Source organism: Phaethon lepturus, unplaced genomic scaffold (assembly GCF_000687285.1).
Source record: "Phaethon lepturus isolate BGI_N335 unplaced genomic scaffold, ASM68728v1 scaffold4487, whole genome shotgun sequence".
Lineage (NCBI taxonomy): Eukaryota > Metazoa > Chordata > Aves > Phaethontiformes > Phaethontidae > Phaethon > Phaethon lepturus.
In genome coordinates, this window is record NW_010552365.1 from 42,141 (window position 1) to 67,962 (window position 25,822).

General features: G+C 37.5%; 1 protein-coding gene across 1 annotated transcript in view; it reads left to right on the forward strand.

Moving 5' to 3' along the window:
• LOC104623947 (echinoderm microtubule-associated protein-like 1) overlaps positions 1 to 25,399 on the forward strand; it is a gene marked incomplete at its 3' end in the record, with an annotated part of 38,505 nt that extends 13,106 nt beyond the window's left edge. Inside the window, exons 5-14 of the mRNA XM_010291179.1 lie at positions 1,608 to 1,742; positions 7,524 to 7,552; positions 8,998 to 9,024; positions 12,207 to 12,336; positions 16,743 to 16,892; positions 18,569 to 18,638; positions 20,530 to 20,640; positions 23,046 to 23,141; positions 23,669 to 23,803; positions 25,300 to 25,399. Coding sequence (XP_010289481.1) covers positions 1,608 to 1,742; positions 7,524 to 7,552; positions 8,998 to 9,024; positions 12,207 to 12,336; positions 16,743 to 16,892; positions 18,569 to 18,638; positions 20,530 to 20,640; positions 23,046 to 23,141; positions 23,669 to 23,803; positions 25,300 to 25,399 — 983 coding nt within the window. The remainder of the gene's footprint in view (positions 1 to 1,607; positions 1,743 to 7,523; positions 7,553 to 8,997; positions 9,025 to 12,206; positions 12,337 to 16,742; positions 16,893 to 18,568; positions 18,639 to 20,529; positions 20,641 to 23,045; positions 23,142 to 23,668; positions 23,804 to 25,299) is intronic.
• Positions 25,400 to 25,822: the final 423 nt, after the last annotated feature.

The following is a 25,822-nucleotide window of genomic DNA, read 5'->3' on the forward strand; positions in this document are numbered from 1 at the left end:
AGGTTTTTAAACATTCCCTTCCTCCCTGGGAAAAAAAAATAAGGGAGCAGGAATATATTAAAAAAAAAAAAAAAAAAAAAGAGTGTATCAGTGGTGGTGTGCGGTTGGTCAGCTGATATTTTTTGACCAGGCAGAAAAGTCTTATCTCATTTCCTTTAGTTATGAAGAGCTAGTTCCTCTCTTTCTCCACCACGCAAACAGGGTGGGGGTAGTTGTTAGGGGCTGATGGGGAGGCTTGGAATAGTCCTTGAGGGTGCTTGAGATGAGCTTTATGGTAAGCAGAGCATCTCTGGGCGTGTGCAGTGGTCAAGGGGGAGCTGGCTGGGGGTGGTAAAAGGGGCGACTGGGGTGAGACCTGGCCTTGAAGGAGCAAGAACAGAAAACTGAAGTTTTCACAGAGGGAGGGAGCTTGTGGTTGGGATTTGGGTAGAGGGGTGTGAGCTTGAATGTGATCGTTGGTATCCATGGCTTCTGGAGTGAGAGAGCTGCTGAAGGTGGCCGTGTAGTTATGGGGATCTTAGGCGTAAAGGGAACATGTCTGTTCTGCTCTTTGGAGGGGAGAAAACAGCACAGGGCTGGCGGCGGGGAACGAGACGCTGACACCGAGTCCTGTTGTTCAGCCGCTGCCGTGGGAGCGTTCCTGCCTCGGTCCGGGCGACGCTGCCTGCACCTCTCTGCCGCACAGGCAGCGCAGCAAAGTGAAAAGCATCGCCCAGCTCGGGGCCGTACCCTTAGCTGCTCCCTCTCCTGCCAGGAAGCACTGCTTTAGGGAGAAGTGCTTTGGACTAAGGAAGAACCACAGTAATTTGTCTCCTGTTAGGTGTAAGCTCTGAGATGGCTTCTCTTAACTTACTAAGTAATGCTGCTTGTTTTTTGGCTCTCGTTTTTCCATCAGAACGAGTTGGGTGTCTGAGGGGTGCCATAAAGTCATACAGTAGCTCCCTGACAGCTCTCTTGGCAGGGAGGATGGTTGAAGAGCGAGAGAGTAAGGCAAACTTTAAGCCTTTGAGAAACACCCTGTCAGGGGATGTGGGGAATCTAATGTAAGTAGGAAGCATACGTTTTTGACAAGCTAACGAAAAAATTCAGGCTGGCTCACCATTAGTTGCACTTTGGGGTATGTTAAAATTAACTTTGATCCACAGAATAATTGATACTGAACGAAGGCACAAAGTTAGCTTGCTGGTGCTCAAATTTTGCCCTACTTTCAGCATTCTCTGTAGTCTGGCTGGAGGTGGGAGGTAATATGCTGTCTTCTTAAATCTTTCTGTTCTTATTAAGAGATTCCAAAAATTCAGAAGTGGGGAGTGGTAGTAAGAGATTTGAAATGTAACCTGGAAAAGAGATATTGCGACTTTTCTGTGAAACTGTTTTAGCTGATGTTCTATTTTATGATTAAGGAAAAAACAGACTGATTGTCTCCTGTTGCACCAGGTACTCAGCAAAACTCTTACGTAGGCTCTTTAACAAATCCAGTTATAATTAAAAACAAAGCTGTAGTTATTTTTAGGGTCAGCATTCCACTTGATATGTTTCTCAAAAATATTTGTCATAGGGATATGTGCTTTTACAAGTGCCACTGTAAAACTTGCTCTTTTATTTATTAGCACCGTTAAGAGAACCAGTTCAGCTGAGCGTGTGTCCCCAGGCGGTCGGAGGGAAAGCTATGGAGATTCCAAAGGGAGTCGCAACCGCACTGGATCCACCAGCAGTTCATCTAGTGGTAAAAAGAACAGTGAAAGGTAATGTTACCTAAATATCTGTCTCTTTTCTCTGCCTACTGTCCTAACAATGAATTTAGTTTCTTTACTAAAATTAGTTTCTTTAATTTAGCAATTATTGGAAGTTTTGTTTTTTTTTTTAAAGCTCCAATAGTTGGACAAAAATATATTCTTAAACATTTTAAACAGTTTTTACAATTTTTATGAAACTTATTTGCCTTATTTCCAAACCATGAACAATGTGAGAACCTTGAGTTGCCCAAAAAAGTTCATAATTGTTAAACATGCCTTTTCCTTTATCTTAGTGGTTTCCCTTGGTCTTCAAGTGCCTGACATGTACTTCTTCAAATTCCTGGTTGTGGTACGTTGACCCCAGCTGGCAGCCAAGCACCACACTGGGAGCTGCTCGCTCCTTCTCCCCCAGCAGGGTGGGGGAAGAGAATAGGAAGAGCAAAAGTGAGAAAACCCATAGGTCAAGGTAAAGGCAGTTTAATAAGTGAAGGAAAGATGAAGAAAAAACAAAACATGTCATGGAAAGGCAATCACTCACCACCTCCCACATGTAGACTGATGCCCAGCTGGTCTCTGAGCAATGACTGTCTCAGTCCGAGGGTCAGATTAAGGAGAAATGGAGGAAGAGGCTTACATGCGGGTGTTATCCAGTACAAAGAGAAATAAAGGGATGCCTGTCTCTGTGTGCCTCTGATGATGCTTTTCTATGTGGCTGACACTACAAGGAGAAGAGAATGTCTTGTCCAAGGGTTTCAGATTCAAGATGGTCTTGAACAAATAGCTGATTCGTTGATGGTGGTGGGAAAGTCACTGTACTGCTCATCAGGTTCTTTCCCGTATTTCCTAGGCAGATTTTAGTCTTGGCTATTTCACTTGACCTGTTCTAATCCAGTCTCCGATTCAAAAAGTCGTGTTGATGGTACAGTTTTACTGTCTCACAGATGATGTGACCATAGAAACACAACGTTAATGGAGATCACATAATGACATAATTTACCTGCTTTGTCTGGGCATCAGTACCATCACAGGAGTCATTGGGCTGTTTGTGAGCAATGGGGTAGCACAAAACATCCCTTCCTTTTTATCCCTTCAGCACATTTGCTTGATGTAAGCGATGACTGAGGTTGATGTGTACTAATGGACAGCCTAAATATGGGTGATTACATTATTAATAGTTTGTTTTCTGGCTTAACGTTTTCAGCTATGAAGCAAGACAGCAAGTGTGCAAAACTTACGAGACTTGTGAGAGGCTTGAAAAATTATGGGAGTAGTTAAAAAATTGAGAATACTATCAAAGAAAATGTTACAAATTTGTAATATTTACAGAAACTAAAAATTTAATCAGTCTAAAATCATCTTAATGTTGTGCCTCTATGCATGTGAATGAAGTTTTTATAAGCTGACTGAATTCTGTAGGACTGGGCCTTCTGGTACTTATGGAAATTTGACTTCATCTCAGTATATGGTATTTTTTTCCTTAATTTTTTTGTAAAATAATGATAAACAACAGATAACTGAATAGATATAGTTTTGTTTTTGTTTATAAGGTTTTCGTACTTTATATTTTACGTTGTAATTTCCTAAAAGACTGCAATATAATTGCAAAAAAAAAATTACTGTAGCAGTTAGTTCTTTAAGTAATCCGTAAATAAATATTACTTTTGAGAGGAAAATCAATATTTTATTGGATTACTTAGGAGCCATGTCTCTTTCTGCATTTGCAGACTTGGACAAAACTGTTACTGAACACCTCAGATCCTTATAGCACAAGGAATGTATACCTTGGTACATCTAACAGAATATTGCTGAGGGAGAACCCCAAATACCAACACTGTTAGGGACAAGTGAGCCTGAAAGTTTTAAAAGGTAAAATTAAGCAAAAAATACCCAGTGAATGGACTGCTGAGTTTGCCGTTAGTTTAAGCTGGAAATTCTGTGAAGTGTTGCAATAGCGCATAATTTCACGCAGCTACATTGCCTCAGTGAATTCCTTAACAAGAAGCTGCTGTTTTCTGTATTGATCTCTTCAAGCTGATGGATTTTTCTAAGGTTTTACTTTTTATTTTGCTTATATGTATAATTTCCTGCTCTATTGCACATACCAAATTATAGCAACAGCCCTTATGTTGTCACCTCATTGATTTAAGAAAACCCATCTTACGTAAACAAAACAAATTTCTTATGGAAACTTTTTGTTAAAAAATTAAGTTTCTGTAATTAGATGGGTAGCTTTGTTTCTGGAATATGAAGAGGAATATTTCACCTACCAATGGTGAAATGTCATTACTTTTACCATTTACTGTAGTAATTTACTGTAGTTTTTCAAAAAAGTTTTAAACATGTGATGATCCTTCAGTGTCCTTCCTCTGTATATTTTTATCTCGTACAAAAAAATTCATTAAATCAAGTCCCCAAAAGGTGAATTCTGTGTGTGTTGTGCAGTGAAAGATATACCTGTCAAAACCTAAATACATCTGCTTTTTGAAGATATCCCTGAGTTCCTGCTACATACATAAGGTGACAATTGTCTGAAATTAGCTATATGTTAAAACTACTAAAGAAATAAGGTGAAAATACTAATTAGATTGTTCATTTAAATTAAGGAAAGAGATGTTTTCTAGCAGCTACAGAGAGGTATTGTACACTTGAAAAATTCATTCCAAAATAGCCGAGAAATAAAAACATCACAACATAACTAATGATTATCTGCAAAATTGTTTTGTTTGCGATCTAAAGTTGACCGCGGTACTTGAGATGCATGTTTACTTTTTTCATACTATTTTAACAGAAACCCAGTGGCTATGTCATTCTGCAGTTGTTAGGCCACAAAGGGTTGAGCAACAGCATTGCTCAGAAATCACTTACTTTGGACTCAGGGAAGAGGTCCAGCACACAAGTGATGCAACGCTTAAATAATGTGCAAGTATCCCAAGGAACTAATCGAGAGCGCGTGTTAGATTGCCTTAGCTGGAGCTAGTGATGTTGGTGCCACTGTCAGAACAATCATTGTATTGTTAGAGTTTTCCCCGATTTATGTCACAAGCAGCCTTGAGGGTGTTCAGCACCACAGCTCTCACCTCCTCAAAGAGTGTCCTTCCTGTTGAAGCTGGGCCACCGTGCAAAATACAAAGCAAGAGTCATGGGACTAGAAGAAAAATTAGCATGATTCTGTACATCGTGGGCTAAGGATGTCCTCCTAAAGCTAACTGTGTGTGTGAAAGAGTGAGGAAGAGCATGCTACTTAACCATCTACTCACAGCCTTATTATTTGTATCATTGATCGTTACGCGTCCCTTCCAACTTAAGATACTCTGTGATTCAATTCTATGATTCTGTGTTCTGTAGATGAAGCTTAAAGTAAAATGCATGCCAGGAGTCTAAAAAGGCAATCGCAAAGTTTTTCAAAGCATATAGAGTTGTAGGCTGTTACGCAAAATAATAATGCTATCGAAAGCTATTTTAAGAAGCTTTAAGCTTAAGGAGATGGCCATAATCTCCCATGCTGCGATGGGGTGTCCCAACTCCCTACGGCTATGAGCCAGGGGTAAGCCTTCCTAAGGGCTAGGTAAGTAGGAAGTGACTCAAGTTCACGAAAAAGAAAAAGGGTAGTCAGAGCTCTGAGCTGTGTGTGTGGTGAGGGTTTGTATAATTAGAAAGTACACGATTTGCTTTATTACTATCGTGAATCAGCCTTTCACATTAGCTTGATTAGCTTGAATAAGTCAGCACGATCTTTTCAGAGCTAAGGGCTCTATTGTCTCTAATATGGTAGCATTTCTGACTAGTGCTCTGTCCCATAAGGTTTTTATTTTCTAAAAATATCTTCATTCATAAGAGAAAATGTTAATCTTGGTGTTAACAATGGCAACACATCATGCGATTTATATAGATTGGCTGTGTATGCCAGCTTGAAGCATGAACTTTGCATGATTAATACTAAGGCTAATATTATGAAAAGTTGCTAAGTTGGTGGGTAGGATCAGTAGAATTCTTTTTTTGGTTTGGTTTTATCATTAAGTAAGTGTACTATTGTCAATATAACTGTCAAATGAAGACAAAAAGAAAAATACTGTAAAATTATTTGCTACAAATTCTATTGGAGAGAGAATCTTTTATGCTTAGAAAAAATTTGTACAAAAATCCAACCCAGTATTGTTCCTTTTTTTGGTTTCTCTTTATCTGCCCACTGCAGTCTAGGAACAGGTATGGAGATGGCACCACAGCTCTAGGAATACTTCATGCTTCAGCATTTCCCCATCAGAATTCTAGGGCTTTTAACCCTTTTGGGATCACCCTAGGAAACATACAACAGTAATCTGAAATTTGGAACTTCTACTGGATAGAAAGAAAATGGATTTGGGAGGAAAAATAGCTGCGCACTATAGCTTTGTGTCCCTTTCATGCTTCATGAGAAACATCCTCAAGCCTAATTATATGGGGGCAAAGGACAAAGAAAACAAATGACTGGTATTTCTTGAAAAAGATTGCTTCTTTCTGCCGAGGGTAGCACTGTCATAGAATCAGAGAATAGTTTCGGTCAGAAGGGACTGTTAAAGGCCACCTGGTCCAACCCCCCTGCAGTGAGCAGGGACACTTTCAACCAGAGCAGGTTGCTCAGAGCCCCATCCAGCCTGACCTGGAATGTTTCCAGGGATGGGGCATCTACCACCTCTCTGGGCAACCCTCATTGTGAAAAATTTCTTCCTTATATCTAAATCTACCCTCTTTTAGTTTAAAACCATTACCCCTTGTCCTGCTGCCACAGGCCCTGCTAAAAAGTCTATCCCCGTTTTTCTCATAAGCCCCCTTCAAGTACTGGAAGGCTGCAATAAGGTCTCTGCAGAGCCTTCTCTTCTCCAGGCTTTCTTCACAAGAGAGGTGTTCTGATCATTTTTGTGGCCCTCCTCTGGACCCTCTCCAACAGGTCCGTGTGTTTCCTGTGCTGGGGGCTCCAGAGCTGGACACAGGACTCCTGGTCCAGAGAGCTCCTCAGCTTTTCTGCATCTTCCTTCTCCATATGCTTCATGTATTTTCCCCACAAGTTTTGCTAAATATTGTCTCAAGATGAAAAGACAAACTGTTTTGGGCTGTCTTCCAGGCAGCAGTGCAGTGAGAAAGAGAAGACATTTTAATCGTGATGGATATGTGCTTTCTGGGTTTTACCAAGTACTGTCATTCACCAAGAAAAAATCGGGCAATTCCATGCTTTATTTAAACTCTGTGGAAAAGCACGATTCCAGGTTTGGTTTACTCCTTAAATCCCGAGGGAACAAAGCCATGAAGTAAGCGAACACCCCCACATGCACTGATACAGTAGCCCCCCCTGCTCCACATATGCAGAGAGAATTTGTAGTTAAGGATCTGCTCCTCACTTTTTGCTGTAGTTGCAGACTGCGTTAGAGTAACAACCCACCGACTGGAAACCAAAACTGATTCAGCTACTCATGACCAATTTCTGTGTTCTCCTGTAACTGGACTAACTCTGCAGGAGAAGAGGATTTGGTAGTCGGTAGAAGAAAATGTATAGTTTTGAGAATGTAAGGAGAACTGAATGTAAAAGTTTTAACGCCTTCTATCAAGGAGCTGCAGTGTATGCTGCTTTTAATTGTGTCTGCCTGGGGATTTACCTTGTAAATAATTGAATTGAAAAAGTATTTGTATGTACACACAAAATAATTATTTAGTATCTTTTGTATTATATTTTAAATTTTCTATTCTATTTATACCTTTATATGTGCAGACTGTATGCATGCGCTTTTTAAAATAGAAATTTCTTCATTATTTTCACAGCAAACCGAAGGAACCAATGTTCAGTGCAGGTAGGAACTTTTAAAATTTTTAAGCAGACAACTGTGATAACGTAATAGATTTTTTTTTTTTTCTGTGGATGCCTAAGAACTGGTATTGGAAATCTGAGCATGATACTTACAGGCTACTGATGATATATTTTTTAAAAAGTTTATAAGTTGGCCCTAGTTTTTATTGGCCCAATAGGTTTATTTTACAGTTAGGTTTCTCTGTAAGACAAAAAAGAAAAAGGCTGTGTCTTCTTACCCCAAATATGTTTTCCCTTTCAAAGCAGCATTAAGGTTTTGTTAATTAAAGCATGTGCCAAGTTCCAACTATGATGCTGTCATGTTAATTTAGTCATAAAAGGGAGCTGTCAACTACTGTTAAAGAATGTCACATCTGTCCCAATGCCTCATAATAAAATGTGTCTAATTACAAATAAAAAAGGAGTTACTACAGTTTTGGAGGTCTATCTTTCATTTGAAAATCCCTTTAATTTTTCCTACGTATGTATTATCCCTGTAAAAAAGATTTCAAAAGTGAAATAGTAGGTATAAGCAAAAGCAGAATTTGTCCTTGTCATTAGACAGCTGCAAACTTTTGAACAACCTCAATAAAGATAAGAAGTGGAACAGCATACATAACAGTTGTTTTTGTTCTGAGAAACCAAGGACAAGTAAAATAAAAGCTTCCTTTCATGAAATAAGGAAAGGAGAAAACGTGTTGATTTATCAGACGTATCATACTATTTTTGTGCATAGTTCTGTAACAGTAATCATATGTCAAGCTGAAAAAGTAGAAAATCTTTTATTTACTGAGCTGATGGATCAGCGTCCAACAAAGCTCTTAAGCCATACTTCGAGGTTTAGTGTAATTGATTTTGAACTCCAATAATATCTAAAACTAAGTAAGCACTTAAGTATTTTGTGGCAATACAATCGCAGTTCATGTCCCTTGCGTGAATACTGCTGGTTTAGAAAAAGGAAGCTTCTGACTCACACAGAATATACTTCTCTTTTTTAACATTCCTCCTTCCCTTGCACCATGTAAGCAAAGGTATTTGGAATAATTTTTCTTCTGACACTTTCCCCATAGGTAAAGCTCAGTAATTAAACAGGTGTGACACTACTTCTCACCTGGACAAAATTCCTACTGAAATTAATGATTTTCTCCTAATTATAGGAGAAAAGTATAGTTATACTTGGTATTTTACTTACTTTAAGCATATCGTTGTAGTTATTAAGTTAGTATTTTAATGACAGAAGAACTAAACAGAGCCCCTAGCTGGAGAAAAAGCGTTTTGGCTGTAATTACCCAGCGTGCGGCATGGAGTATGGCTCAGTGTTCTGTCAAGCATCAGGTTAGCCTTCAGCAGAATACGGCTGGGCAGGCTGTAGAGCAGGTATTTAGTGAGCTTATTATATTCAAACACATCTTTATCTAGCCCTTCTGTCTCTGTCTCTGTAATCACAAGGGAAGCGCCGTGTGACGCACTGCAAAGGTAGGCTTCACTTCCAAAACCTCATAGCTCTCGAAGCAAAATGGTACTGGTGGGATAAAAGCTCGATGTATGAATGGCTGTTTTCTAACTCGTGTGCAATTTGCAATGTTAAAACTTTCCTACTTCTTTTGAATGAAACAAAAATATTATACTATCTATTATACAGTCTACTGAATTATAACCCTCAGGTGCGCTTTAATAATAACAAGGGGTTATAATTGATATTCCTGTGGCATTTTTCAGAAGAATTTGAATTAGAAAAAAATATGTTGAGAGAGCTATATGGCAACACTTGGATGTTCACTGTGTTTGAAATGGTGTTCTGCACTTTTGCTGAAATTCATATAGAATTTGCCCCTTTGTTGGCTGTTTCGCTATTAGCCTAACATGATTATAGAAGCCTTGGTTTTTCCCTTGCTTTTTCTCACTGAGTAGACTGTAGATTTTTCTGAACGTTCAATAAACAGACCTAGGCCTCCAGCTAATTTCTCAGTGCTTTTTGCTCAGTGTCATAAATCAGAGTTTCATTTGGTAAACATACTATATTGTTTTCTAAAGCTTTAGCTAAACTGTAGTGTAAATATGCACATTTTTGATGCATGTTTATGTCTGTGATATAATCACAGATTTGTCTTGCTTTTTAGAGATAGCTAAATGCTAACGTTTTTTCCACTAATCAGCATCTTTCAGCTTTGCAATAAAATTTCACAAAGCAAAGAATGTTTGTTCTCAAGGCAAAGTCTTTTAGAGAGTCTCTACCTCTGTGTATTCTTTGTATAACTTTATGCCTGCATTCAGTAGTGGTCTCCTTTGCAGATTCCACCGGCATTCATGTGCCGCCTTATTTCATTTCAGTAACTGATAGTTTTCACAGTTATTTTCAACAACAATTTCAAATTTACAAAATTGCAGATGTAAAAGATACATTTGTCTAAAAGTTTCACCATTGGTCTGTCTTTGTAGTTTGATAATTGTCTGTCTTTACATCTATATCTTCACATGTAGAACTCTGCTGTCTTAAAAATTTAGCTGTGAAAAATACGAGGGTTGTAGATTGGTTATGTAAATAATACGTTTGGATTACTGACAAAAATCAGTGCAGATGGAATTAATATTACCAAAAGTTAGAAATAGATACACAGTATGGATTTCGGTGCCTGACATAGTCATCCTCAGTTGCTCTTTATAGTTGAGAGAGGCATTCTGAAGGCATGATTTATATACTTGTTATAATATACTTGGTATAATTTACTATACTTGCTTTTGGACATCTGCTTTAGCATGTGATTAATTTGTCCAAAAGTACCGGTTCCTCCCTGTTTACTGTATGAAGGAGTTTTGAGTGACTAGGTCAAATACTTCCACTGTAGATGGCTAAGTGCAAGTTTTATGAGTCCCATAAGTTTCAGGTGAGAAAAGCAGTTCAATGAATTAAACATTTATTCATACCCAGCCTTTGATAAGCTCAGTCAAGGGTTGTCACTGCTGAAAATCTATTGACTTCCAGTGCACCAGTATCAGTAGTATTGGCATGTGTTTCAAGCTCATTAAATAGACGCTGCATGCACACACAAATAGTGCTGTAATGCTCTGCTATTTAGTGCTCTACCCTCTGTAGTTTATTTTCCAATACAGATCTATTTGAATAGATTTTTAAAAACAATTCCAGTATTCTAGCATTTTAACAGGCATCTTAAGTTCCAGCCGTCTGTCACCATTATTTCACCATTGTTATTGCTTTTTTTTAGCATTCAGTTTTCTGTTGTTGTCATTGTATGTATGAATTCTATAAATGAAGCTAGAGAGCCCTAGCTGTAACTTTACTGTGACAGGTCAGGTAGATCTCTCTCCCAAATGAATTAATCTAGAGGCAAAATACACATATATTTATGTAATACAGCATAGCTGTGATGTTTATTTGTTCAACCAGTAATTTTTATTAATTTAGTCAGGATTTGTAGCATATGCACACTTCCAATTAAAATAAAGCCTTAGTTTTCAAACTAAAAAAATAATGGTATAGTTGTAGTGATACTTAACAATTCATAGCATAATTTTAACAGTCCTGAATTGTATAATTTTTTTTTCATTTACATGATTTTGTTACTTCTGCCCTTCCATTTCCTCTGTGCCCACGATTATTCTGTCTAGTAACTCTGCAGATGTCACTGACTCCAAAACTGCTTGATTCGCATGAGAACAAGGCTGAACCCCTTGATCTGCCGATGAAGCAGCAAGAGCCAACACGTTCTGAATCTGGACAAACTTCACCAGAAGTTCACAGGACACCCACTTTGGCCTTGCCAGTTCCCAAAAGTCCTAGTCAGACCTTCATGGCATTTCCCAGATCTCCTAGTTTTATAAGCCCCATGAAGTCCCCAAGTCAGTACTTCCAGATCTGTTATTAATCCCTGCTTCTCTTTCCCCAAAATATCTCTTACCAGTTCAGCACATTATTTTTAGTATTTTCTTCTAGAAATGTTTACTTCTGTCAGCCAATTCAGTTTTTGTAGCTTCTCTCCTATATGTCATTTTCCTTCTTTTAATGTGCTGTCAATGTTGTCATTCCTTTTTCAATGTTTAGTAATTCTCAAAGCTCGTATCTTTTCTGCATGTACATCAGCATGATTCCTTTTACTAATTGTTTATGTTCCTTATTTCGAATGTATCTCTAACACTGTATCAAGTGTAAAGCATATCTTTACACTGAGATGCAAAGAATGCGACTGAGTGTTGGAAAATAGATGCTTATGCTCAACTGTAAATACTGATTAAAAAATAAAATTAATTTTAAGTGGCATTTCTGCGTTAATTGTAATCTTTGATGTTTTCCCCTTCATTTTTAATATTTAAAAAATGTAATATTGTAACATTTTTCACCAAAAAAAGTTTTTATTTCAGACTTTCCAGTTTTGTAATTCTTCATGACATTGTTTAGTTCTAATTATACTGCTCAAAATATTTAGAGGAAAAAGGGACTTTGTACGTTTAAAAAAAATTCTGCTTAGTGATTATGATTTAGGAAGAAAAATCCAAACCTGCTTAATTTCTTAAGTTTGAGATTGCTTGTTGTTCTGTAATTGTAACGCACTGAACTGTTAAGTGGGAAGGGATGGAGGAGCACTGGAGTTCCCAACTGATGTTTTTTTTGTGTAACATTAAACATTTCTGACCTTTTGTAGAGGAAGGATACGTAAAAATGTTTCTTCGTGGACGTCCTGTTACCATGTACATGCCCAAAGAGCAAGTGGAATCTTACAATTTGGAAGCAAAAGTAGAACTACCAGCCAAGAGGCTTAAACTGGAATGGGTGTATCCTTTCTGTGCTAGAGGACTGCTGGAAATCAGTCACTTCTTAATGACTTGTTTTAAATATTTTTTTGAGCTAAAGTATAGCAAAATTAAGATCATCGGGTTCATTTGATTAGTGAAGCGACATTCCATTGAAAATAGGTGTTAATTTCTTGAGGCTGTTGTTCTGTACCTTGTGGCAGCTTAAGAAAGATTTTGCGTAAATGTTGCCTGAAGGTTCAGTCTGAAGCATGCTAATTAGCTAAAGATTAAACTAGGCATATTGTAAGAATGTAGTGAGCTGTGATTATTAATTATACTATACATAAAACAGGCTCAGATTTTTTTGCTGATTCTCAGGAGTAATTTATTGTTTTAAGCTGTGTTTTATAAAATGTGCACCATTGTCCTTTAGAGGATGCTGTAATGAACTTCAGTATTTGAATAAGCCCTGAACTAAATAGCGCTTTGCAATGGATAGGTGCTTAGCAATAAAATTCATAAGATACCGTATGTAAAATAATGTTTGAATTTAGATTTGAAACTGTGTTTAGGCACCCTAAATACCAAGCAACCAGAATTTTCCACTGACTTCTATGAGGCCATCTTTGCAGAATTCTAACTTGAAAGAAATCAGTGTTTCATTACATACAGAAATCTTCACATTTCACTTTTAAACATAATGAGAAAATACATTCTTTATTCAAAAAAAAGACATTTCATTTTTGAATAATCCTAGTGTATGTAATAGATGATTCAAGATAAACTCAGATCTTGTGTTTATATTTTCATTTGTAATATCCACTATCTTTAGAGAGGTGAAGTCTTCATAAGGTTTTAAGAAAAAGACTTTTTTATTTTTTAAGTCCCAAACAGTGTAAATAGGAAGGTGTTTCGTCTTCATAAAAAAGACGACAGGCTGCATATAGTCTTTTTCGAAGTTGTATAAATAGAACTGCATGTGGTTTCAGAATGCACACAGAGTTTCCAAAAGTCCCATTGTATTCACAAGAGATTAATGACAGATTTAGTAACCATTCTTAGTACTCCTATTGCAGCTGAGCCTGTGGGCTCTACCCCACTCTGCTGGAACGGCAGATGATGCCTACAGAAATAACTGATGATGAGTTAAAAAACAAAAACCCCACAAAATTAATAAAACAGCTGAGATTAGAGTGATAAATACTGCTTTCAGCATTTTACCATCTAATTGTCGTACAGGCTTTCACCATATATCACAACAGAATTGAATGATGTCTTTTTACACTTGCAAGGTGCCCCTCACTTAGGGATGATATAGGAGAAAAGATGCTTGCCGAAACAACAAAAAAACCCAACCACAGAACAAAACACTGTCATTAGTAGTGTGTGGATAGAAGTTAATATTTCAGACTGTTGTAAGAAATGATTATTAGCATAGGTCATGATTTCAGTCTCATTAGTTTCTCACTTAAGCTTACTTAAGTGACTGAATATTTGCCAGATGGAGTATTATTTTTAGTTTGAATATTCATATGTCCTTCCAAGTGTGTGTCTGTATGCCCAGCAGAATCCGATGTCTTTCTACACTTGCAAGGTGCCCCTCGCTTAGGGATGATATAGGAGAAAGGATGCTTGCCGAAACAACAAAAAAAACCCAACCACAGAACAAAACACTATCATTAGTAGTGTGTGGATAGAAGTTAATATTTCAGACTGTTGTAAGAAATGATTATTAGCATAGGTCATGATTTCAGTCTCATTAGTTTCTCACTTAAGCTTACTTAAGTGACTGAATATTTGCCAGATGGAGTATTATTTTTAGTTTGAATATTCATATGTCCTTCCAAGTGTGTGTCTGTATGCCCAGCAGAATCCCATATATAAAGGATGTCTATGAATAGAAAAGGTATGAAGTAATAAAATGGTCTAACTAACTCTGAATGGTTACTGAGGAGGAAACATATTTTTCCAAAAATACTGTGCTAATTTATTTTTCAGATCTTAACTTCTTTGCAGTTAAACCCAATCATGAAATCCATACTGAAAAGTTATACCCATGACTAGGTATATATAAGGCCTTAAAAAAAAAAACCCCAAACCAAAGAAAACACACACACACACACCCCCCCCCGCCTGAGCCCAATTTACTGACTGTAATGCTGAGGATACAAGCTGGGGGCAGGAGCATAAAATAATTTAAGGAGAGAGACAAAGACAGCAGAAAACCAACTGATACTGCAGGCATTCGTGCCAGTTAATTTGGAGGAGCTGAGCTGTTTGCTTGGAGGGTAACAGAACTGGAGTAGCGGAAAACATCTTTGTAGTGGACAGGTCAACCTGGCTGTGGGATTACAGCCAGAAATGCTTTATAACGTAAGGATGGAGATAGAGAAACAAGATATCGGAGGTGAGACAGACAAATGGAAAGGGTAAAGCAGACTATGATGAGAAACAGAAAGAAGAAAATCCAGCATGTGTAGATTTCAGGGCATACCTGAACCACAAAGTGGTTTTCTGATTGTGTTAGCAGGTATCTGGGTAAGCTGAAAAAGCTTCAGACCATATCAGATATATTCAGACATGAAGAAACAGAAATGCTGAATGATGAAGTGCAAGGAGGGGCTGGAGCAGACGTGGTCAAACCTGAGCGAGAAATCGGCACTGGGGACATCGGGGCAGGAGTGGTGGTCTGCACAGATCCATTTGAGACCAGCTCATTTGCCAAGCAGGAGGTTTGAAACAAAGGCTGCGGGCCAAATGAAAAGAAAAGGTCAAGATAATGCTCCCTGAAGTACCAACTCACCAAATCCAAGTTGAAGCCACCAAATCCGAGTGTGGGAAACTGGGAGGAGAAGGAGAGATCAACCCCCAGGAGTTTACATCTGAGAAAAAAGGCTGATAGAAAGAAACTGAGCGTTTGACAACAGCAATCATGCGAAGGGTTGAATGAGGCATTGTTCCCCACAGGAAGAATCGTAAGGAAAGCACATTTTCCCTAAAGAAAGGAGAATCTTAAAGAAAGAGGTTTTCCCTAAAGGATGTAAACTTTCCCACTTAATAGCTATTTTTATGCACAGGTATTTGTTCCTTGTGAATGTCTGTATAATGTTTTTACTTCACTTTTTTAAAAGTTCAATTCCTTACGCTAACTTCAACTGCTAGTTCATTATCAACTTGATTACATATTGTTGAACTAGGGAAATTTTATGTTGGCTTCAGATGGTAATGGTATCTGGCCTTACAAAGAAAAATAAATTGAAACAAATAAGGCGTTGTCCTGCAATCTAGAGTGGTAACTCTAAACTTTATAGAAAGATTCAAAATTGATAGTAAATGCTTTGTAATTTGAAGATAGCGATTGTTTTCATGTCTTCAAATTTGAACATCTCAAACTTGAAGGAACTTTGGATGAAATACTTCTGTTTGGGAGTATTTTTGGCTGTATTTTTGAATGCACATTTTGATGGTTGGCTATGCAGCACTACTTCTATTGCATTTATTAGTAAGGGATCTCTAAGGTCCCTTCCAACCCAAACCATTCTATGATCATTGACTATAGAGAATAGTGCACAAGTATCTTTTTAATATCGTATAATTGGGGCTTCAGTACCTCTCCATACATTTATCACAGTCAGTCTCTCCATATTGACTGAGTTAGAATGTACTTCTGTTTTGCCAATATTCTGCTAATGCTGTTTCTCTCTGTTCACATAAAAAAGCAAAGCCAAAGTACTTGTACTACCTAATGACTCTTTAGAAGAATAAAACTACGTAGTTTGGGTGAATTAACATTTGGTCTAAATGATACTCTTTCTGGGTTCGTTCTAGTTATTTCATTGGATTAATTTTAGATTAGTATTGATATGACTAACATCAGAATCTGGGCCACTGCCTTAAATACTACAAAAATAAATTGGAACAGATGATGTAACCCTTTTATGGTTTCATATCCATCTGGCTGGTAATGCCCAGAATAATGAAATCAATCAACCTGCACACGGGGTAATGCAATCAATCCTAATGTAATGCAGGGAGATGTACTGAATGACTTATTAGCGTTTCCATGAAGTCTAAATTTTTATTTTAATTAGTCAAGCAGTGTAAATAGTAAATACACTTGGGACAAAATTAAGACTGCCTTAGTCTGGCATTTAGCAAATTCTAGAGGATGATAAAGGGATAGTATGTCTACAAACTCCTGTCATCTTTACCATGTATTTTCTGTAGGATCTGTAGGTTTTCAATAACTCAAAGTCTGTGAAACACTTTAGCTCTCTACTGTAGTAAGGGAGGGAGTTCTGAAGACTGTCAAGTGATAAAGCTGTGCTCAAGCCAAGGGGTGCTGACTTCAGGAAATACAGGGGCAGAAAATCCATTTTGTTTTTCCTTATTTTTAATGTTCTTAATTGGTAGATAACGTTATTGCAGCTTGACCAACATGCTAGCTATGGATATAGGGGTCGGGACTGTCGCAGTAATCTCTATCTTCTTCCAACGGGCGAAACTGTATATTTCATCGCATCCGTAGTTGTATTATTCAATGTTGAAGAGCAACTTCAGAGACATTACACTGGTCATAATGATGATGTGAAGTGGTAAGTCACCTAATAAGCCTTTTTTTTTCTTCATAAAACAGTATTTGGGAGGTAGTGTTTTGTTCTTTTAATATAGTTTTGAAAATTCAAGTGATTTAACTTCAGAGTCGTGCATAGGTTTGGTCCTTACGCCTGACAGTGCGTTTGCACAAATAAGGGTCTGACTGTAGTCATGGTAAGGATGTTAAATGTCTGTAACAGCTCTGTCTAGTTAGCAAACAAAGCAATTGCTGTCAGGATGTGATGGCACAGACCTGATAATATCCAAATATGTCCCTAACAGAGCCTGGGTTTGCTTGAGAAACCTGCCTTGAAGCCTGTGCTGGGCTACCTCATTGGGATGTGTCTATGTGCAGTTGCTGTATTGATGTTCTCCAAGTTACTGCTTGTTTCTCTGTCTCAGTTGCTAACAATTCCTCCTTGTATTTACTTGAGAAAACTTACTTTTCATAACTAATATACTTTTTACCTTGAGAATACAGAAAAATAGAAACATACTCATTTTCATTCCTCTGTTTTTAGGATGATTTAACATTAACTTCTTCAGACGCTTCTCCTTCCCCTGTCTAAGTAGCATTGAATTATTCATCTTCACCTGGGTCTGGGTGCCAGATAAAGGTCCTTTAGGCTCAATCTGACCAATGAGTCAGTTTTAATCTCATTTGCAGTCTTCCTGGTAGTCTCCAGGCATGTCTGCATCATGGCAGATATCCTGTAAACTAGTCCTCAGCAGCCTGGTTTGTCTGCTGCCATGCAAACATGCCAGCTTGGGCTTCAAAGTGATTTAGCTGTGTTCAAGCTTAGAGGATACTAGATATCAGGAAATACCAGTATCATTAAATTGAAACCTAAATAAACGTATGGTTTATCTTGATGGTATCTGTTTGTTTGCGGAGAGTAGCTGAAAAAGAGCACCTGGATTATGTGATGGGTCCTAATGTATGAAATGAGTTTGACATCCGTTCATTAGACTAAGCATTATGAAACACCTGTTGTCCCTCAAAAGTCAAAAATAGACCTGGTAACCAAATCTGGTTGCATTGTGAGCATGTTTCATAAAATTGGATTATTTGTATAATCTTGTTGTTTTACAAGGAGATTTTTAACTTGGACCTGTTCCATCTCATTTCTTTCTTTGAAATTTTCTGACTCTCTAGATATTTCAAAGCTTTCAGGTTTATTGGAAAGAGGATACCTTTCTGCATTATAAAATTGAATTATTGCCACAGTTCATTTTGCAGGGCATTTGGGCTCTAGAACTGTATGCAAAGCAGCTACAGTGAAAAAAAAAAAAAAGAATTAAGAGAGGATTTAGGGCAAAAATAGACTGTACTCCAGGCTTTAATACAAATTTTAGGTTGCTTTTTCGCAGAGACATTAGACACCACAATAACATCAATCTAGACGAGATGAATCCCAACATGAGTGAGATTGGGGCTTGTTTGATACATGCTGTGAGATATTAGGACTTAGGCAAATTACTGCCTTTTTGATAAGGGAAGAAGAGTTTTTTGAATAAAATGAAAATTGTTTTGTCAGTTCTGTTTCTGTATATTTAAAATGTTTACATGTATGCTCTGTGCTTTATATGACTAAAATAGGACTATTTATTATGAGCTCATGTAAACAGATAATAATTGGCTTTAAGTTTAGCCTCTCTTTCTTTTCTTTTTTAGCCTGGCTGTCCATCCTGATAGGATCACTATAGCAACAGGTCAAGTTGCAGGGACATCCAAGGATGGAAAAGTGAGTGACCCCTCTGCTGACATGTAGTTGCTTATATTTCATAAGAATATGCTATTAAGAAGATACATGCTATATTCTTTTCATGTAACAATTAAATTGGTCTTACACCTTAGGACCAAATGCAAGGAAAACTTAATTTGAGAGTGCCTGTTGCATGCTATCAGAGTTACCCAGTTCCATTGTCAAGACTGGTCAGTGGTTTCTGGTTCCATTATGTAGACAGACTGAAGGTAAATTTGGAGCTGGTCTCCAAAAAAGACATGGAAAGATGAGTCTACAGAGGAGACCTCAGAGGACAGATGGATGGGGGGAAATGGAGGAGAAGCAGTGGATATTATATTGTACAGTATACACCTCATTTCTGACTGCAGGTACCAAAACCAAAGTACAAATAACAATGGGTTGTTTGCTGAAAAAAAAAAAAAAATCTTACTCTTGCCATCCTCTAGGCAAGAATTTTTTTCTCTTTATTATTACCTGTATTATCATAAAACTTAGCTGTAGGCTAGGAATTTATTTGAACAGTGTAAGATGAACATTGTTCCAAAGAGCTAAGACAAGTGAAAAAGAATGGATGCAAGCAGAGGCAGGAAAAGCATGAAGAAAAAGTTACTCAGCAGAGTATGCAGCTGAAGTCACAGCCAAACTATTGCAAAATTGTTGGTAAATGTCAATGAAGAATTTTGGGATAAAAACGGATTATCAATATGCTAAGTACTTTAAGTAAATGAGGAAAATAAAACCCCAGTTATGCAATAGAAGGTTTATGTAAAGGTAACTTAGTTGAGTAACATAAACTAATAGTTTTTATTGTGTGTTGGAGAAATGTCTGGTATTTGTTTTTTTTAAACTTCATAAATACAATTACTTACCCTTGTATTTGTGAAATAAAATCTAAAGGTTTGATGTGTATGCTTGAGGGAAATGTGGTGTATAGGTAAGCTTATATAAAAGTCATTTATACAACTGAGATACGGAGGTGGCCTTGATTTATTAATTTATTTGTTTTTAAGGGCAATTTCGCTGCTTATTAGCAAGAAAGGCAGATGGCTGTTGCTTTTTTTTTTTTCTCCTGATACTGTAACAAAACATACTGGCTTTATTTGAAAGGACGGGGAAAAAAAGGAAGTAAAACATGGCCTTTGTTCTTTTCCTGCAAAGGTTGAAGATACTGTATTAAACTCCTATTTTTAAAATAAAACTAGATCAGCAAGTACTTCCTGGGATTGCCCTCTAGTGGGTTTGAGAAGCATTTCTGCCTCCACGAGGCTGGGCCTGCGTGGGGCTCTGCGGTGCAGAAGTCAAGGTAGAGGGGAGGGAGGGGGAACCACCTGGTTTTCGTAGGGAATCCGTCTTGGGCCATTATGTATACCTTGAATTTTATGTACAAAAAGAAAGTTCAGATTACAGTTGTACAGTTCTTTTCTACAGCCATTTTTATGGTACTGAAATTAATTACGTTTTAGAAATTCTTTATCTTTTTTTTTTTTCTTGCTGCTTGATGTTGACCAGAATTTTGTCGGTTGCTACAGTTTAAACTGATGATGTTGGACCTACCAATAGGTCCCATGTTGCTAGGTCTTCACCAGTCTTCACGTACTGAAGGATGTCTCAGTGCCCATTAACTTCAGTGAACTAACTGAGGTCAGTGCGACCTGACGTGCTGTATGCTCTGGATAGTCAGTCTCAGACACTGGTTCTAGGCACAATAATCAGCAAATCGTTTGTAGCATATCTGTGCTTACATGGGTGTCTCTAGAGAAGTTCTGATAATTTTCATACCTTAAATTGTGTTAAAATGTTTTTGGGATGCATTCTCATTTTTTTTAAATCCTGATTTTTTTTTTTTGCCACCATTGTTTCAGCTATTATTTCTGTGTCTATTTTATAGCAATTGCCACCACATGTGCGTGTCTGGGATTCTGTAACTCTGAATACACTGCATGTCATCGGAATGGGTTTTTTTGATCGAGCTGTCACTTGCATTGCTTTTTCTAAATCTGTAAGTAAAATAAATGGTCATATTAAGAATGTTTGCTGAACAGGTCTTTGAAGTCTTTCAAATTCAGCTTCCTTGACCAAAACAAACTTCCAAGCTGTCTTTTCTCTCAGCTTCCTCTTTAGAGGAGGAAAGCTTGCAACTCAGTTGTTTCCAACAGTTTATATTGCTATTAAGGTTAGCAGTATCTCAGCAGTCTCAGAGATCTACCTTGTGCATACCATAAAAACCAATTAATTTCTTTAAGGAGAAGCAGTTGCAGAAGTACTTGTGTTCTTGAAATTTCAGTATCCTTACTTCTTCTCTTTAATCATCCCATTGCGTTTCTTCCTATATAAGAAAGTTACTCTCTCTGCATCTTTTAACCCCTACGCTGTGCCTAAGAATGACTGATGAAAGACCTTTACAATGGCCTGTACCTCTGATTTTGGATTTAAAAAAATGAGAGCTCCCATGGGAGAAGCAAAATCTTTTGCTTGAAAGCAGCAAAGGCATACGGATAAAGGACTGTAAAGAACTAGAATCCTGTTGTTAGCCTCTTGGCACCATACTTTGAGCTCTAGTCTATTGAGGTAAAAAAAAAAAAAAGACATAGGTGACATTCAAGTCCATATGGAAAACATGAGTTTGTAACCTGACACGCACAAGTCTAGAAACCCTCCAAGGAGAACAGAATCCGTAAGCCGTGTATCTGGTGGTATCTGGTTGGCTCGACAGCATTTTTAAAAAGGAGAGGACTAAACGGTGTATTCCGTAGGCAAAATGTACTTCAGTGGAAGTTTCCACAAGTACTTGAAATCAATTGGTCACAGTATTTTATAGGAAGTAGAAATAGAAAGGAATAAATTGGGAGAGCTGGTTAAGAATACAAAGGTGAAAAACTACGCAGATCAAGGTCAGCTTTGAAGGATGAATAAAAAGGAGTAGCAAGCAAATACTCTGTAAATGTCTCCCTGGAGGAAGAAATAGGTACTTAATAACAGGATCTCTATTGGCAGATGCCACGAGAAAGCGAGTGTTTAATATGTTTGCTTTCTGCTATGATTTCAGAGTCAGAGCTTAGCCTTGTTTTGAGCCTCACGTCCCATCCCATAGCAGTACGCTTGTCTTATTTTAGACAGCCCTTTCTTCAGGCTACTCAGTCCTGTCTCTGTCCCGCCTCTTGAGTTGCACTGGCACAGTTATTTTTGTAGCTGCATCTGAGATGTGTATTAGAGTCCTGATTCATCAGGAAAACGACCATGCATCCTTAATATATAAAAAAAACGAAGCAGAGTTTGCTTGGGTCTTCCACTCCCTCTCCCAAATTGATCCATTCCCCAAACAGGCGCACTCTATGATAGTCCAGACTTTTGCGGTGACTCAGCTCAAGAGGCAGCAACAAGCGGCCTTGCTATGGGTGGCAGAGGAAGGACTGCTTGTGTCAGCGTCGCTGCCAAAGGAGTGCTTGTGTAACCGCAGGCTCAGTCTGTTCCAGCAAGCTCATCTGCAGTCAAAGCTAACGTAGCTGATGCCCCGAGCAACAGGATGCAAAATCATATTTGAATGGGTTGGAAAGCAATTAGACATTACTTGATGGTTTGTTCCACTGTAGACACACTGCTAGGAATGAACACCAAAGATTGGAAAAAGTGGTCCAAAAAGTAGCTGCTATTTGGAAAAAGATCTGATGATTGTACAGCAGTTCCCGTCACTGGTGAGGCCAATGTCGGTCACCTCCCCTCAGTTCAAGAAGAGTCTGAGTTGGAGTTCTTCATCCAGTCTTTGGATTCATACTTCAGAAGAATGGGCACCAACTGGAGAAGGTCTAGCTAATATGATGCATGAAGAAAGACTGAAGAAATTAGGGTCAATAAGATTATATAGACTGGTAGAAGATAGACCTATGAAAAAGATACCTGTCAGGAATAAACTGTTTTCTAATTTACTACTATTTTAAGTAGTAGGATCTATTATAAGATCCATTATTCTTATATGAAGAGTAAAATTGTTCTCCTTGTCCATAGCAGGTCTGATAAGAAGTAATTGGTTTAAATTGCAAAGAAAGAAACACAACATAATCGTCAGGAAGAGATTTCGTAACAGTTTGGATAATGATGTGTAGTTCACCTTGGGAATTTCCATCACTGAGAGTTTGGAAAGAGATACCTACCTCATTCTTGACAAAGTGTGTTTGCCCACAGTTTGCAAGAGTTCCTCTTCTAGATCCCTTTTTAGTCCTATTTTTCAGCAGTCCTATAAAATATTATATTTCATGGTGATCTATGGGATAACTAAAAGTATAACAATTAAAGTGTAAATATGTATAAATTCGCCTGCACGGAAATATTTAAATATTCTAAATGTGTATTTACATGTTTCTAATGTTGGTTGGAGGATGCATTAATATTTTCCATGTTTTGCCTCAGAATGGAGGAAGTAGCCTGTGCTCTGTGGATGACTCAAACGACCACGTGCTTTCTGTGTGGGACTGGCAGAAAGAAGAAAAGCTGGCAGATGTCAAGGTGTTGCAATAAGATATTTTGTACTACTTGCTTGTATGTAGATTTGGATTTCTTATCATAAAATGTCTTTCTATATTTAACGTCTTGTGCCTTTTTAAGACTTTCATTTTATAAGAGGCAAAGAACATGAAGAAAGGGAGTATTTTCTCTCTCTGTTGAGATTATCCCAATAATTTGTTTTTTTGTTTTAAATTTTGCTATTGTAATTGTTCTAGAATTGATTAGAAAAGTAATGCAATGGTAGGAGCATGTGCAGAAAAGAAACGTCTTAAACTAATCTTTTGTGCAGAACTTCTCATTATCTGACATAGTTTTGAAGGATAACTTTTGATACTAACTTACAAAAACAAAAAATCTTTTGACTTCAGAGTATTCTACCGAAGTATTCTAGTCTACACTAATAAATGAATAGGTCAGAATTTTTCTTAAAGTTGATCAGTTAATCTAACTAGAGAACCATTTCATATCATTTTATTTTCTTTGAATTTTAAATCTTGATACAATGTTTTTCTTTTTTCCTTTTCAAGTGCTCTAATGAGGCTGTATTTGCTGCAGATTTTCACCCTACTGATACAAATATAATAGTTACTTGTGGAAAATCACACCTTTATTTTTGGACACTAGAAGGGAATTCCCTTGTTAAAAAGCAAGGATTATTTGAGGTAAAATAAAATTTTCCCTTAATTTTATGTTTGTAATAATGCTACAGTCATACAGAAGTAAGAGTTAATAAGTCTTGAGTAAATCAAAAGAACTGACTGTTACTAAACTTGAAATTTTGCAGAAACTCAGGTAGCATTCATGGTATGGCACAGAGACCTTTTCCACGGGTGGTTTTGAAATTGCATTTCAATGCAGCTTCCACAATGAAGTTTTGAAATGCAATTACCATTTGTTCCTTGCATGCTTTTTCCTATATTCTTTATGCTACACCGCCTCTGCCCCTCCCGCAAAACAAAATTACCTTAAAACTTGCTATGCTTACCTCAGGTTAAAAAAAAAAATAGAATGTGATATTTGCTGGGGCTTTTTTATTTTGTCAGAGGAAAGACTTGCAAAGCCCCATAAATTACACGAATATGAATATTCTTCCCTCTTCGTCTGTTTTGCTCAGATACATACACATATGTAATTCAAATACAGATTGAGCTGGCCACTATTCGGTAAATATAATTTTTTATTTCAAGGTCTTGATTTGGTTTTGTTTTTAAATATAGACTAAGCTCTACCGCAGTTGCATGTGCAAGTGAGGGCTGTTTGCGGTGACTGCAGATAACTCCAGGAGGGCCTCGTTAGCTGCTTGTGGAGTCCAGGCTCGCAAGTCTAGTCGAAACAACCATTTTGCAATGTCAATGAATATACTTTGTGTGAAATCAGGAGGAGATGCCGAGATAATGCGTTTAAATTTTGTTACATTTCATTCATTTTTAACTCCTAAGCTACTTGGGCAGATTTCTGCCTCTCATGGCTCTGTTATTCTCGATGATTGTTGCAGGTGGAAAAGTGTGGCCCTAGTTCAGAGCAGTTCTTAGTTTGAGGGAGAAGGAGGCTATGCACACCGGTAGTTGACAAACATTGTAAATAATGTTCTTAGAAGCAACTAGCTGGTGAATTTTTATGTCCCGTTATACTTTTCACTGTTTTGTTGCCATCACTGTTTTAAATGCTGGGTCTCAAAGCAACTGAACGGTTACTGAACCTTAGGATTTTTTCAAGAGATGATTTCTTAATTCTTGCACTACAGCCAAACTCTCTAGTAACATTTTTCTCCTAGAAACTTTGGACTTAAAAATTACAGTAATAAAGCTTGTTTGCATCTTTGGCCATTTCTAAATACTTAAAGCCTTTGGGATTATGTGGGCGTTGGGGTTTATCTCAGAGCGTTCCTGGTCTTGTGTTAAAAGTTGGCAGGCCACCTCACCTGCTCTGCCCCTAACTTGTACTTAAAGGGAGCAGGACTGGGCCACCAACCTCAACTGATGCATCTTTTGCCCTTGCACAGATTAACTGTTTAGACTGTAGGAATGTGTTTAACTCCTGTGTAGATATTTAAGTAATAATACAGCTGTATAAGACTAAGCTAAATTACTCAAGCGTATACAGTTAAAATGAATGGGTTGTGTGTTGCTGTGAGTGTATATTTTTCATAACCATGCAGAAACAAGAGAAGCCAAAGTTTGTCCTGTGTGTGACCTTTTCTGAAAATGGTGATACTATTACAGGAGACTCAAGCGGAAACATTTTGGTTTGGGGGAAAGGTAAGACAAGATTGAAATAGATAGTGAATTTTTAATATAAAAGACTGTGAATTTTTATAAGAGTGTAGACTCATTTTAAGAATAATAATTTTTTTTATATCTTGAGTTCTTTCACAAGACCAATTCAGCAGGTTATGTCTGGATCCTCCTCTTTGAGCACCTAAAGAACATATATACCTGACTGCTAGAGCACAAAATTCTATAGAATGTGTTCTGTGTGGTCAGGTGTTGAATCGTAGAGCTATACCAGCACGTATGGCTTTTACTGACATAAGAAATAGCAGGAAAAGTTATTTTCCTTAATCAATGTAAGATAGTAAGAAACGGTGTTAATGAAATGGATGATCAGGGCTCAGTTTTGGGGCCAGTTTTGTTTAATATCTTTATCAATAATCTGGATAAGGGGATTGAGTGCTCCCTCAG